At 45.7% G+C, this 13,579-nt stretch overlaps 2 protein-coding genes across 3 annotated transcripts; both read left to right on the top strand.

Annotated features, from left to right (window-relative positions):
* Nucleotides 1-502: 502 nt before the first annotated feature.
* On the top strand, nt 503-2,926 carry LOC136487658 (ATP-citrate synthase alpha chain protein 3-like). The gene is made up of 5 exons (XM_066484755.1): nt 503-654; nt 1,796-1,970; nt 2,099-2,341; nt 2,494-2,545; nt 2,641-2,926. The coding sequence occupies exons 3-5, from the start codon at nt 2,105-2,107 to the stop codon at nt 2,772-2,774; spliced, it is 423 nt and encodes a 140-aa protein (XP_066340852.1). The 5' UTR covers nt 503-654; nt 1,796-1,970; nt 2,099-2,104; the 3' UTR covers nt 2,775-2,926.
* Nucleotides 2,927-10,427: 7,501 nt separating this feature from the next.
* On the top strand, nt 10,428-13,373 carry LOC136487656 (uncharacterized). 2 transcript variants are annotated; one of them, XM_066484754.1, is made up of 5 exons: nt 10,432-10,682; nt 10,782-10,877; nt 12,134-12,237; nt 12,339-12,475; nt 13,049-13,373. In XM_066484754.1, exons 1-5 carry the CDS (start codon nt 10,623-10,625, stop codon nt 13,129-13,131), a joined length of 480 nt encoding a protein of 159 aa, XP_066340851.1. In that variant the 5' UTR covers nt 10,432-10,622; the 3' UTR covers nt 13,132-13,373. The 2 variants fall into 2 exon arrangements, with proteins under 2 accessions (XP_066340850.1, XP_066340851.1); XM_066484753.1 differs by having other exon boundaries at nt 10,428-10,877.
* Nucleotides 13,374-13,579: the final 206 nt, after the last annotated feature.

Here is a 13,579-nt window from a genome sequence, read left to right as displayed (position 1 = left end):
TATCGCAAGATTCGATGTGATGGCTACTGTAGCACTTTTTGGAAAAACTTTTTGAAACTAAACGAGATCTAGGACACTCGGCAAAAAAGTTCCAAAAAAAATTAAATCTTTGCCGAGTGTCAGATCTGGGACACTCGACAAAGAAATTTTTTTAAAAAAAAATTAAATCTTTGTCGAGTGCCTCCCTGGTCCGGCACTCGGAAAGGAGCGGTTGCGACTTAAACGCTTTCGGCCGGCCGGGCAGTCAAGCAGACAGCCGCAGCCAGCCACAGCGCCCACGCCGGCCCGCCCCCGCCCCCGCCCCCGCGCCGCGCGCCGCGCCCACGCCGCCCGGCCGCCCGCGCGCCCGCTCTGCCCGCCGCCACCGCCCGCGCCAGCGCCGCCGCTGCCCGCGCGCCCGCTCGCCCGCGCCCGCCCCACCGCGCCAGCGCCGCCCACGCGCCTGTGCCAGCGGCCAGTTCATTCACCGCAACGCAGCAAGCAGCAGCCAGCAGGACGGAGCAGGAGGCAGGAGCAAAGAGGCCAAGCCACTGAGACGGGCAGACGGCGACTCGAGCACTCGGCGAGACTCCACCGCGAGCACGCAAGACCGTGGAGCTGGGCTACAAGACGGCAGCGAGCGCCTTCAGCTTCGGATCATCCGCCTCCATCAAGGTGAGTGGCCTTCTGCTTGAGGACTCGGACCCTATAGAGTTCCAATGCCTGTTGGATTGCTAGCTAGTACCATAAATATCAACACCAGGGCATTGCTTATTAATGCGGTTCTTTGATAGCATAAAATGTAGTTAGTTTGATGCATATATCAGCTGATTGGATCGAAACGAATTAAAATAGCATGTTGAATTGCTGATGCATATGGCCCTGCTAAGATAGTTCAGATTGATTAGTTCTACCTTGTGTGTTGAGTCGAGATGCAATGTTGGAGGGGGAATTTAGTATGCTTGTACCTTGTCGCTTTGCTTGCTCTTGCAGTATGATTTATTGGTATACCTGATACATGTAGAGTACTTGAAGCTCAAATGGTGCAAGCTAGGACAGAGCTAAGCTAGTTTCGTATTGACGCTATAGTTGTTTGTCGGCTGGCTGGCTGTGACTTGGTGAAAAGAGCATCATGTGGATTTATTTAGTGTTATTTGGGGTAAGCTTTTTCAAAAGCACAAGCTGCACAAATTGAAATGCTGGATCAGAGTGACGAGTCCTGATTTTATTAGGTTGGCAGTGACGGCTCCTGCTTTTCCTGTTCTATCCAAATGAATCTCCATGTCTTGGATAATCATAATCAGCACCCACCATCTTGCGCGCGGTCACCGTAGGAACAGGATCGGGTGCCGGTCTGCCGGAGTTAGCTCGCTCCATAGAATGGATTTGCAAGGTCTATGGCTGTGGTCATTGAAATCTCAACCTCCATAGAAACCAGAATTTTCAAGTAGCAGTTATATAGTTTGGTTTAGGGGAATTTTACTCTGATAAACTGGGTCTGTGTCAAAAACCAGTAGATCATCTAGGTAACACCAACAGATTGTCTTCGTTTTTAGTTGCCATTCACCAGATAGGAAACAACCGGTTCATTTTACTTGGGTTCTCTTTGAAGGTGCACTTGCTTAGTGTTTTGCATTAGCTGGGTTTATTGGTTGTAGAAATACAGTTACACAGATCGAGTTTGATTACTCTCAAGGGAGGTTCTTCAGGTTCTGATGTTCTATATTAGTTATCTTCTTTCATTCACTATAGCATCCCTGTTTTTTACATATTCCTCAAGACCAGTTGATTGAATTTTCAGAATGCTTAATCACAGGTCACACAGTCAACGGATTTCACTGAGCTTGCAAACCAGGAGCCATGGCTCTCATCTATGAAGTTGGTTGTGAAACCTGACATGCTCTTTGGGAAACGTGGGAAGAGTGGACTTGTGGCCCTCAACCTAGATCTTGCCCAAGTTCGCCTTTGTCAAGGAGCGGTTGGGAGTTGAGGTACTGTCATGACTAGCATCTTGCCATGCTTTTTTTTGAAGGTCATCTCGCCATATGCTTTTACCAGCACAAACCTGATCGTTAAAGCTATTTATAATCTGTATGACTGAATTTGCTCATGTATCTAGGTCGAGATGGGTGGCTGCAAAGCTCCAATTACAACCTTCATAGTTGAGCCATTTGTGCCGCATGACCAAGAGTATTACCTTTCGATTGTATCAGAAAGGCTTGGCAGCACCATTAGTTTCTCAGAGTGTGGAGGTATTGAGATCGAGGAGAACTGGGACAAGGTTAAGACTATCTTTCTTCCCACAGAGAAGCAAATGACACCTGACGCATGTGCTCCATTGATCGCCACCCTGCCATTGGAGGTCAGCTATTGCACTGTTACTTGTTTATTTATTATACCATTTGTTTTGTTCCCAGTAAGGCTTGGAACTCGTTGCTGCTGGTCATTCTCAGATTCTTGATTAACCATCAATTCTCAGTTGATTCTCATTGATGATCCGTGCTTGAATTTCAGGTCCGCACAAAAATAGGTGATTTCATTAGAGGTGTATTTTCTGTTTTCCAAGGTACCTCACCCTTGCTTTTCAAAGGCAGACAGTTTGTAGTTGTTGCTTTTCCGGTTTCAACACTCAACGTGTGATGCTCTTTGGTTCTTTTGCAGACTTGGATTTCTCATTTCTTGAGATGAACCCATTTACCTTGGTAAATGGTGAACCGTATCCTCTAGATATGAGAGGAGAACTAGATGACACAGCTGCTTTCAAGAACTTTAATAAGTATGATTCAGGCTTTTGATGTACCTCACAGATCCCAGTTGCTTCCTTCATATTAGTCATACCAGCCATATTTATGTGAAAAATATAGGTTTTTCTACTGTATTGCTAATCATAATGAGTGCACGTTGTATTTTTTTTTTCATTTGTTGTTCACTTGGTGATGGACTTGTGATATACTTGTGATGCACTTGTGGGCTTTGATGGACTTGTGGATTTATTTGGATAAACTTGAGCACTTATTATTATATATGTGATATATATTGTGATGGATGTAATATGTGCGGATGGATGTGTGGATGGATGAGATATATATATGATATATGTTTGTATGAATTTATTTGGCATGATGGAATATAAAAAAAATTAAAAATTGCCATTTTGGGTCACTTTGCCGAGTGTTGCACTCGGCAAAGGACTTCTTTGCCGAGTGCCATGGTCACAGCACCCGGCAAAGCTGGCCCAGCTTTGCCGGGTGCTGTGACCATGGCACTCGGCAAAGAATTTTTTTTAAAAAAAAAATCCAAATTTGCCGAGTGCTGGACAGAGGGCACTCAGCAAAGAAATTTAAAAAAAATAATAAAAAAATCTTTGCCGAGTGCTCTGACCATGACACTCGGCAAAGAATTTTTTTTAAAAAAAATTAAACTTTGCCGAGTGCAGGGAAGAGAGCACTCAGCAAAGAAATTTAAAAAAAAATCAAACTTTGCCGAGTGCCAGCCAGAGGGCACTCGGCAAAGAAATTTTAAAAAAATTAAAAAAAAAATCTTTGCCGAGTGCCGAGCAGCGAGCACTCGACAAAGAAATTAAAAAAAAATTCAAACTTTGCCGAGTGCCGGGCAGAGGGCACTTGGCAAAGAAATTTAAAAAAAAAATTTAAAAATCTTTGCCGAGTGCCTGAAGGGTTGGCACTCGGCAAAGAATTTTTTTAAAAAAAATAAAAAAATCTTTGCCGAGTGCCTGAAGGGTTGGCACTCGGCAAAGAATTTTTTTTTTAAAAAAAATAAAAATTCTTTGCCGAGTGCCTGCAGGGTTGGCACTCGGCAAAGTGACCGTCAACGGAACCGGCGCCGTAACGGTCGCTTTTCTTTGCCGAGTGTCACCGGGGCACTCGGCAAAGCCTTTGCCGAGTGCCCGATAAAAGACACTCGGCAAAGAGGGCTTTGCCGATCAATTTTTTGCCGTGTGTTCTTTACCGAGTGCCGCACTCGGCAAAGGCTTTGCCGAGTGCAATTTAGCCTTTGCCGAGTGCCTCAGGCACTCGGCAAAGAATCTGAATCCAGTAGTGCTCATAGCTTTGATGGATCTTCGGCATACCTGTTCAAACACCTGGTGCCATGCTTGAGTGGATCTTCAGCCACCCACAGGCAACCATGCAAACATTGTGGCTTAATTTAAACCATTCAATCATCCATATGCAAATTGAGGGAAAGATCAATACCTCATGGACACTCATGGCTGAAGGGGAGATGCAGACAATGGACAAGACGAAACATGCATGAACCCTTTGTAGTTGCTACTAAAGAATATGATGCTCTTGCCCCATCCAACTTAAACAAAAGCTCACATCATTTCTTGCTAATTTTGGAAGGCATCAAAATATGCTTTCCCATAACCAACAATTATCTCCGTTCCCATAAAAAATATTAATGGACAGCTAGTCATGGGTTCATACCATAATGTGCATTTGCATTTCAATCATGTAACATACATGTATGAACCAATGTTCAGTGACATGATGCAGTCAGGTGTGGCAGCTTCATTGCTGAATTCTCTCCGATGTGACCAAAGCTCGCTGCCGCGGGCTGCACTGCAGGTAGCGGAGGCCACAACGACCCCGATGTGGGAGGGACCCTTATCTAACCCCAAGAGCTTGTTCTCCTTGATAGGATCTGTATCAACTGGGGACGACGCAGGGACAGAGAGATAGGGCTGATGTGAGACAAGGCGCCACGTACCTGGAGGACGAGAACACCATCGCTGTCCGTGAGCTCAGCGAGGCCGAGGTGCGCCCCCGTGCACGGGGGCTGAGCCAGATCGCCCCTCGCCCTGTGCCTTAGGACGAGGTGAGCCTCCGTGAGCGTCCAGGGAGAGGGGAATCCATTGCAATGGCTCTTCATCGCCGGGCAGGAGGAGGACGACCAGGAGCTCAACGACGCATGCGACATCGAGCACTACGGCATCCTCCAGGTCTCCCGCGTCCTCCTCGTCCTCCCCGACGACGCGTTGCCCATGTCCTCGCCCTCCACTGCCAGATCGGGCCATGTAGCATCGGGCTCGAGGACATCTCTACCTCCGACACCGTGGCCCTCCTCCAGGAGCGCACCGACAGCGCACTGCTCCCCGCGAGAATGGCCCTCTTCTTCGGCAAGGCGGAGATGGAGGATGGCAAGACGCTGGCGGAATACGACCCCCGGCCGACGGCATGAACGCGAGCATCGTCGTGCACCAGTAGGTCCCCGTGGCGTCGGGTCTCGCCTGCCTGCCTGCCTGCCGCCGCGCGCCTCCCCGTGCGGGACCAGCGTGTGCTTTGCTTGGTCTGGCGGATCCAGGAGGAGGCGCGGTCGGCCGGCGGGATGGTCTGGCGGATCCGGGAGGAGAGGGATCCATGGCGTCCTCGACGCGTCCATTGGCGGCGGCGGCGTGGAGCGTTGGGAGTCGGGCGTGATGCGTTTCTTTTTTTCGTGTTCGCAGGCTCGATCCCTGAACCCTGATCGCGACGTGAGTGGGCGTTTGAGGGGAAGAAACAGCCCGCGTGCGTGGGGATGGAGGGCGTCGGGTGAGAAGCTTGGCATCACACGTCAAAGATCGGCCGTTGGATGTATTTTTGTGTTTTATTAGCCCTTAATTTTAATAGAAACAAAGTTCTATATGTATTTTCTGGATATATAATGGTTGGAGGCTCACAACGGGGGACATTTTTTTAGAGACCTAATATAATTTTGATAGGTCCAGTAGAGATAATGCATGCATATGTTAGGCTACCCACGGTGTACACCACGCTAAAAATAAAACTGCTTGGAGCACTTGATCTCAGGGCAACCTCAGAGCTTGTTTAGTTAATCTCTAATCCAAAGAAATTGATGGGAATTAAAATGAATTTCAACTTGTAGAGGATAAAATCTCTCACAATCCCCATCGTATTAGAGCTAATTAACCTAACAAGATCTCAGCAGGTTGATAACCTCTCTAGAGCGCGTCCACATACCAAACATAAACAAGAAAAGAGAAAAAAGAGGGGGTCGCTAGTGCTGGTGAGAGCCGTTAGTTCCTCCCGCGAGCAGGGCTCACCACACATGCTCGCCCCTCAGATGTGACGCCTCATTCGCCACAGAAGGTTGATCCACCAGCACGAAGAGAAATCCAGCTCAGTACGAAGCACGGTCTCTAATGGAGGCAGAGCCACAGTACGGGTTGCGGTCCGCGAAGCACAACCGCCATTGGGGGCGGTGGCCAGATCGAGCAAGGCTATCGATGAGGCTTACCCATAGGGGGCCAAGATGCATGGCTCGTCTGATGGTGCTGCGCACTAGGTGCACAGATGCCGTTTCAAGCTTGTGATGGAGGAGTCGCCCCGGCGTGACAAAGAGGGGATGTCATGCTGTTGTGCATTGGGATCTAGTGGGTTAGCACACGAGGCACAAAAAGTTATACTGGTTTAGGCAATCGAGATCTACATTCAGTGAGCGGAAGAGGATGTACTTTTGTATGCAGAGTGGTTGGAGTTTGTTTAGGGGGTGTGCTGCAGAGAATATTATGTGTATGAAGTAGAGGCACGTGTTTTGAGAGGACATCTCTTCCTTCCCCTGTTTTTTTGCTGGGGCGCTCCACCCTCTTATGGATGGTCATGTTCGCTTGAACTTATCAGCCTGGCTTATTAGACATGGAACAATATTTTTCTCTCACAACAAATCAGCTTCAACCGGCTTATCAGCCACAGAAACCGTCAGCCGTTGAGTGACGCTGTGATGAAACTTACAAGTACGGGCAGTTGGTAAAAGTGTCGATCACGTGGGGACATGTTCAACTGTCCGCTGCCTAGGTGTTGTTTTGTTGGCTGGATGTTGCTGGCGTCTTCATATTCATATCTGTTTGGATCCACTAGCTAAAATTTAGCCCGAGTCACATAGGAGATTTGTATGTTAATTAGGAGAACTAAACATGAATTAATTATAAAACTAATTGCATAAGCCATGACTAATTCGCGTGAGACGAATTTATTAAGCCTAATTAATCTATGATTAGCATACATTACTGTAGCACCACATTAGCTAATTATAGACTAATATTCGTCTCGAGAATTAGCCTTCATTTATGAAATTTATTTTGTAATTAGTCTATATCTAATACTCTTAATTAGTATCAAACATCATATGTGACCGAGACTAAAGTTTAATCATAGGGATCAAACACCCCAATGTTTGGATCCAGGGTAGTCCATGTCGAATGTTTGAATGTCAATTAGAAGGACTAAACATGATCTACTTATAAAACTAAATGCATAAGCTATGACTAATTTGTGAGACGAATTTGTTAAGTCTAATTAATCTATGATTACCACATATTTACTATAGCATCACATTAGCCACTACTACAGAAACGTTTTCCGCGGTGGGCGAATTTGCTTTTGCGCAGCGGGCAAACGTGTCCGCCAGCGTGGGAAGGTCACGGTAAATCGTGGCCTTCCCGCGGCGGGCCACTTTGCCCGCTGCGGTTAATCGATTTCCCGCGGCGGGCACGTTAGGATGCCCGCCGCGGTTAAACGTTTCAAAAAAACAAAAAAAAAACCCCAGGAACCCGCCCGCGAGCCCATTCTCGAGCCCACTGACGAGCCCATTCACAACCCAATACTGGCGCCACCGCACCTCGCTGGATCCACCGCCGGGGTCTCCACCTTGCCGGATCTGCCGCCGGGGAGGTCATCCTCGCAGGATCTGCGCCATCGCCGCAGGTTGGGGCTGTCTCGCCGTGGATCCGTGTCATCGCCGTGTGGATCCACGTCGTGGGAGCAGGGAGTAGACGCGGCCGCCCTGGAATCGCCGCCGTGTGGATCCACGTCGCAAGGAGTCGACGCGGCCGCCTGGATCCACAGCCGTGTGGTCCCTGCGCGCCATGCAGCTCCTCGCCTATGAGAGAGAGAGATGAGGGAGGTACTGAGAGGAGAGAGAGGGTGGGAGAGAGAGGGAGAGAGAGATATCGGGCATGGCGGTGCTCTCCTCGCCAGATCCGGTCACGGTCCTGGACCCGCGTGGTGGCGCGCACGACGGAGAGGTGGTGGCGTGTGCGACCTTGCTCGATGCTACGCCGCGGAGAGGCCTTCACACGCCAGCGGCGCGCGACGGAGAGGTGGTGGCGCGCGAGACCTCGCTTGTCCCTGCGCCGCAGAGAGGCCTTCACACGCCGGCGAGGGAGAGAGAGAGGGAGTGGGAGAGGGAGAGAGAGAGAGAGAGGGAGTGGGAGAGGCCTTCACGCTGGCGACGGAGGGAGTGCGTGCGTCGCGGGTCGTCGCGGGGTGGAGGTGCTCGTCGCGGGTCGCGAGGTGGGCGAGGTGGGAGCGGCGCCTGGGGATGAGAGGTAAGAGGACTGAAACCCTAAGTGCTCATTTTATACCAGTACCCGCTACGGGCCTCGCCCTGGGCCTATTGGGCCTCGGCCTTAACCGAGGCGGGCTTTATAGGATGCCCGCCACGGTACATCGATTTACCGTGGCGGACCTCTTAATATGCCCGCCATGGAAAATAGGTATTTTCCGTGGCGGGCATATTAAGAGGTCCGCCACGGTAAAACCTATTTTCCTTGGCGGGCATATTAAGAGGTCCGCCACGGTAAATCGATTTACCGTGGCGGGCAAAAGTGCCCGCCTCAGTAAATAAAAAATGCCCGCCGCGGTAAATCGTGGGATTTACCGCAGCGGGCAAAAATAGGAGCCCGCCGCGAAGAGCGTTATCGCAACAAATTTGTTTTTGTAGTAGTGAGCTAATAATGGGCTAATTAGATTTAATAGATTTGTCTTATGAATTAGTCATTACTTATGTAATTAGTTTTGCAATTAGTTTATATTTAATACTCCTAATTAATATCAAACATATAATGTGACCGGGCTCAAGTTTAGTCACCCTACTCGTGGGAATAAGGCTGATATCTCCTGTCTTGTCGGGTACGTGGGAACAGTGCCACCAGGCAAATGTCATTGGAATTGAATCTATAATAACCTAAGCTAGGTGTTTCTCTCTTTAATTTTTCCCTAACAAATCCATGTATGCTAGCGTTCCCCTAAGAAAATATCCCTTCAGCGATGCAAGAACTTGCTGATGCTATTTTACAATGCGAAACGTATAGAAAAAAGTATTTTTAGCCCTCGAACTTTTCTTGAGGTATGAATTTAGCCCTCGAACTCTAAAACTAGACACGTGCAGAACCTGGCAACCTTAGTCCTTGATTGGTTTCAATGGTGGCGAATTTATATATTTTTCTAAAATAATAGGTAAATCTCTAAAATCCATAATGATTTTTAAATCAGAAAAAATAAAATTGGTACCAATTTTTTCTAAGAAATAGAATCTATCTATCTAGATTAATTAGCTATAAATTTTTAGAGATTCAAATATTCTTTTATTTAAAATATAATCTATTTGTTTGAAGTTCTTGTACTTTGAAATTTAATTTTTTTTCTGTTCCATTGAATGAACTGGGATGGGAAGTGACCAAATCAAAGTTGTAGATATTGATGGGATCTACAACTTTGTATTGTATCACTATTTCATTTGAAATCATTTATAGTCCAAAATTATGTTTTTAAGTTCTTGTATTTTGAAATTCAAACTTTTTTAAATTATTCGAACGAATTCGGATGAAAAAATGACTAAAAGTTTGTAGTTGATGATTTTTTTATTTGAAATCATTTATGGCCCTAAAATTCTGTTTGAAAATCTCATATTTTGAATTTATTTTTTTTGAATTATTTGAATGAATTCAGATGGAGAAATGACCAAAACCGAAGTTGTGGATCTCGATGTAATCTATAACTTTATAGTCGACGACCATTTCATTTGAAATCATTTATGGTCTCAAAATCCTTATGGGAGTTCTTATATTTTGAAATTCAATTTTTTTTTGAATTCTTCGATTGAACTCGGATGAAGAAATTACCAAACCAAAGTTGTAGATCTCGATGACGTAGATTATATTTTTAGAAAAAATTGGTACCAGTTTTATATTTTTCTAATTTTAAAAAGTATTTATGAATTTTAGTGAGTTATCTACCGTTTGTCATTTTTCGAAAGTACTCCCTCTGTTCCCATTTATGTGCCGTTGTAGCTGTGCTTCTGGTAGTCTAGGTTCGAAGCATCTTCCAGGTACCTAGATGTATATATGTCCAAGTTTCAATAATCTTACATGTATCTAGTACAAAAATCAGATTTGAAACCGGCCAGAGGGTCAGATTTGTTCAGTTTAAATAGTTGTAGGGCTATGTATGTCTAATTTTAATGTTCGAGCTAAATCTAGACTTTAACAAAAATTCAAGGACTAAAAATAGACTTTTTTCCAACATATATCGTCTATGACTCTATGAGTCTATCAACAGACGAAATGGTGCTCAAAAACAGCGGCCCAGGATTTACACGCAGCGGCCCAGGTATTAAAGCCTCTTTCCGGCCCACGTTTTTGTCCCCTTGGCTACCCGAGCTCAGTCACGCCTGACGCCCCCTTTGCAGTCGCCCTCCCGCACCGAGCGCCGCCGCCACTCGCTCTCCCCTGCCATCTCTCGCCGGCCGCCGCCCTCCCTCGCGCACCGGCCACCGCAGCGTGTTGTATTCCAGCCCTCTTATTCCGCGACCTCAAACCCGCGGGGGAGAAGCTCCAAGGAAGGATGGGGTGGAAGGCGGCGGAGAAGCTCATCAGGCACTGGAAGATCCTCCGTGGCGACAACGTAATCTCTCCCGTTGTCCACTCCATTCCCTCGGTTACTATTGCAGTCCTACTTTCTTCTCACTGCAAGATCTCCCCCTATTCTCTTTTTGACTGCCAGGTGATGATCATCAGAGGCAAGGACAAGGGGGAGTCCGGGCTCATCAAGCGGGTCATTCGGTCGCAGAATCGCGTCATCGTCGAGGGCAAGAACTTGGTAATATGCTGTTATATGTTCGTTCCCAGTTGTTTAGCCCGAGTGTGGAATCGATGCAGAAGATAACAGTTTTTTATTACATAGATTGGTGCCAGTTTCATAATTGGCACTTCAGGTTGTTGCAATGCACACTGGCTGTATGCCTGTATGGATTTAATCAAACTTATCCCTCTGTAATAGTGTGCTCTAGGTACCCAGTGTAGAGAGCTCCCGTTCTGTGCGGGGTCTGGGGAAGGGTGTTAGTGGCAAGCCTTACCCTCGCCTGTGCAATGCGAGGAGACCGCGACTCGAACCCGGGACCTTCCGGTCACAGGCGGTAAGACTCTACCGCTTGCACCAGGCCCGCCCTTCAATAGTGTGCTCTAGGTATTCGTTGAAATTTATCAGACCATTACAGTTGAAAGGTGGTGCATCATAAATTGATGTGAACCTTTTGGAGTTCAGACTAGTGTTGCAGCTGCAATCATGGTTTTAATATTGTCTTGTAAGTGATTGGATGATGCCCAGCCTTTATCCCCATTGCACTGCTTTGAGTCTGTCATATTAGTTTGTCTTGTGAATGCTGAGTGATACTTCGCCTATAAGTACCACGCATCCATAATGACAAAAAGATAGCAAATTAGGAAGGGAGAACATAATAATAGTAAGTCACAGCTGAATAGCTGTCTGCATTCTGTATCATAGATGGATGTTGGCCTTCATGCTTTACAAATTGGTTAGAGCTCAAAGAATAGCTGTGGCACTCGAGGGGAACAGGCCAACCAATATCAATTGTTCGTATAGTTTGTTTGATTGCAGAAGATAGTAACAAGTGTAATTCCTTGCTGTATAACTGATCGTTATCGTGCTGTACATACTGCAATGTCCCTTTTCATGCTTTACTGATTCTCTTTGTGTCACACCACACCACATGCTTACCATATAAGCAGTTAAATATTGACATAACACCATCTAAGTTTCTAGCTGAATTAACACATGCAATAAGCCCCAAGCATGCTCAATAAGCTTATAATGTGGGCCAATTGATTTGTGATGTGGAATCAGCTGTGATGAATACCCAAAGAAGAATGGAGAAACTGTACTTTTCTAATATTTCTAAGATCATTATGTATTTATTAAACATATGCTGCAATTTTGCTTGTTTATTCTGGGTACTGTTAACTGCAGATAGCAACCATCGTTTTCATTGTCTCTGCTTTGTCATGTCCTCATGCTCATTAGGAATTCCATAAATATCTGAACTATTATTATTTCAGGTTAAGAAACACATTAAGCAAGGGGAAGGGCACACAGGTGGTATTTTCTCGATTGAAGCTCCACTTCATGTCTCAAATGTCCAAGTGGTTGACCCGGTCACTGGGTATGAATATGATACTTGATAATGTGTTAGTACCTACCTACAAAGATGTTGCTTTTATTGACTTCCTCATTTATTAAATCATTTCTCACTGTTCACTGTAGGAAACCATGTAAGATTGGATATAAGTATTTGGAAGATGGGACCAAAGTCAGGTACGCTAGAGGAATGAATGCATCGGGTGCTGTGATACCCCGGCCAGAAATTTTGAAGGAGAGAAGAAAACCAAGACCCACGTCACGTATGTCTCACAAAAACCTTATTTTACTCTTATCATATGGTGATCCACATCTCATCTTATATGCTTATTACATGCTGTTTTTCATGGCACATTAATTCTCTAAAAGTGTGAAAGTAATTCAAACTCTTTATGCTGTCGTACTTCATACTGATATCAACTGCTCATATGTAGTGTTTTCTCCTGTTCTTCATTCTATCCGGTCCCTCAAAAGTCATTTTTTTCCTCACAGCAACACTTAACCTTTGGTTGACATGTTGCCTGTGGCTATGATGTCTTTGAGATGCTATACATGTTGGGTGCCTTATCTGTGCCCGAAGGAGATTTGTAAATGAATAAAGCATGGAGCAAAAAGACTGATATTTTTCTGCTTTGAGCGTTAGTAATGTCGTATTAAATCAAAAGTTGATAGAGGTTGCATAAGCATATGAATGTGTAGTAGTAGGACAAATCATAGCAACGAGGTGCACTAAGCATTTCTCTGGGGTCTCAAATACATTCTTTGCCTATTTGACTATTTCTACCATGCCCATTTCGTGATGAGAAGTTGCTCTGACTGTTTCCTTCCTCACGCAGCTGGCCCAAAGGATACACCAATCGAGCTTGTGCTGGAGAAGACCTACGATGAAAAAGCTGGGTTTGGTATGCCCGATCTATAACTGCATTGGTTATGCGGAGAGTTCAGTGTATGTGACCAGGCCCTGAGGCCTATGCGTTAGGCAGTAAATGATTGTTGCAGTTACACCATGCTTCCCTTGTAATAATAATGATGTATTAGTTACTGGCACTTGTGTTTCTTTTGTCAGATTGTCCTCTTCTGCAGAAATGCAATCTACGAATGAGAGTGGCCATATTCGTACTTTTTCTTTAAGGTGCAATAGTCATTTCAGTTCCTCAACTATTGCTTGAGGTTCAATTTTGTTCTGAACTTTTAAAATGACAGTTTCAGTCAGTTTCATCTCATCTCAGAACTATCAAAAGTGAACTATGAAATTGTGTTCTAGTCCTCAAACTTTTCTTTTCAACTTGACTTTGTCCCTCGTCCTAAGTGAAATGCCACGCCATCAGTGCCTGGTAGCTCCTGAACAAACTGTGCTTGTGAAATCC

Source organism: Miscanthus floridulus, chromosome 10 (genome assembly GCF_019320115.1).
Source record: "Miscanthus floridulus cultivar M001 chromosome 10, ASM1932011v1, whole genome shotgun sequence".
Taxonomy (NCBI): Eukaryota; Viridiplantae; Streptophyta; class Magnoliopsida; order Poales; family Poaceae; genus Miscanthus; species Miscanthus floridulus.
The sequence above is the reverse complement of the archived record's forward strand: the minus strand, read 5'-3'. Positions and strand labels throughout refer to the sequence as shown.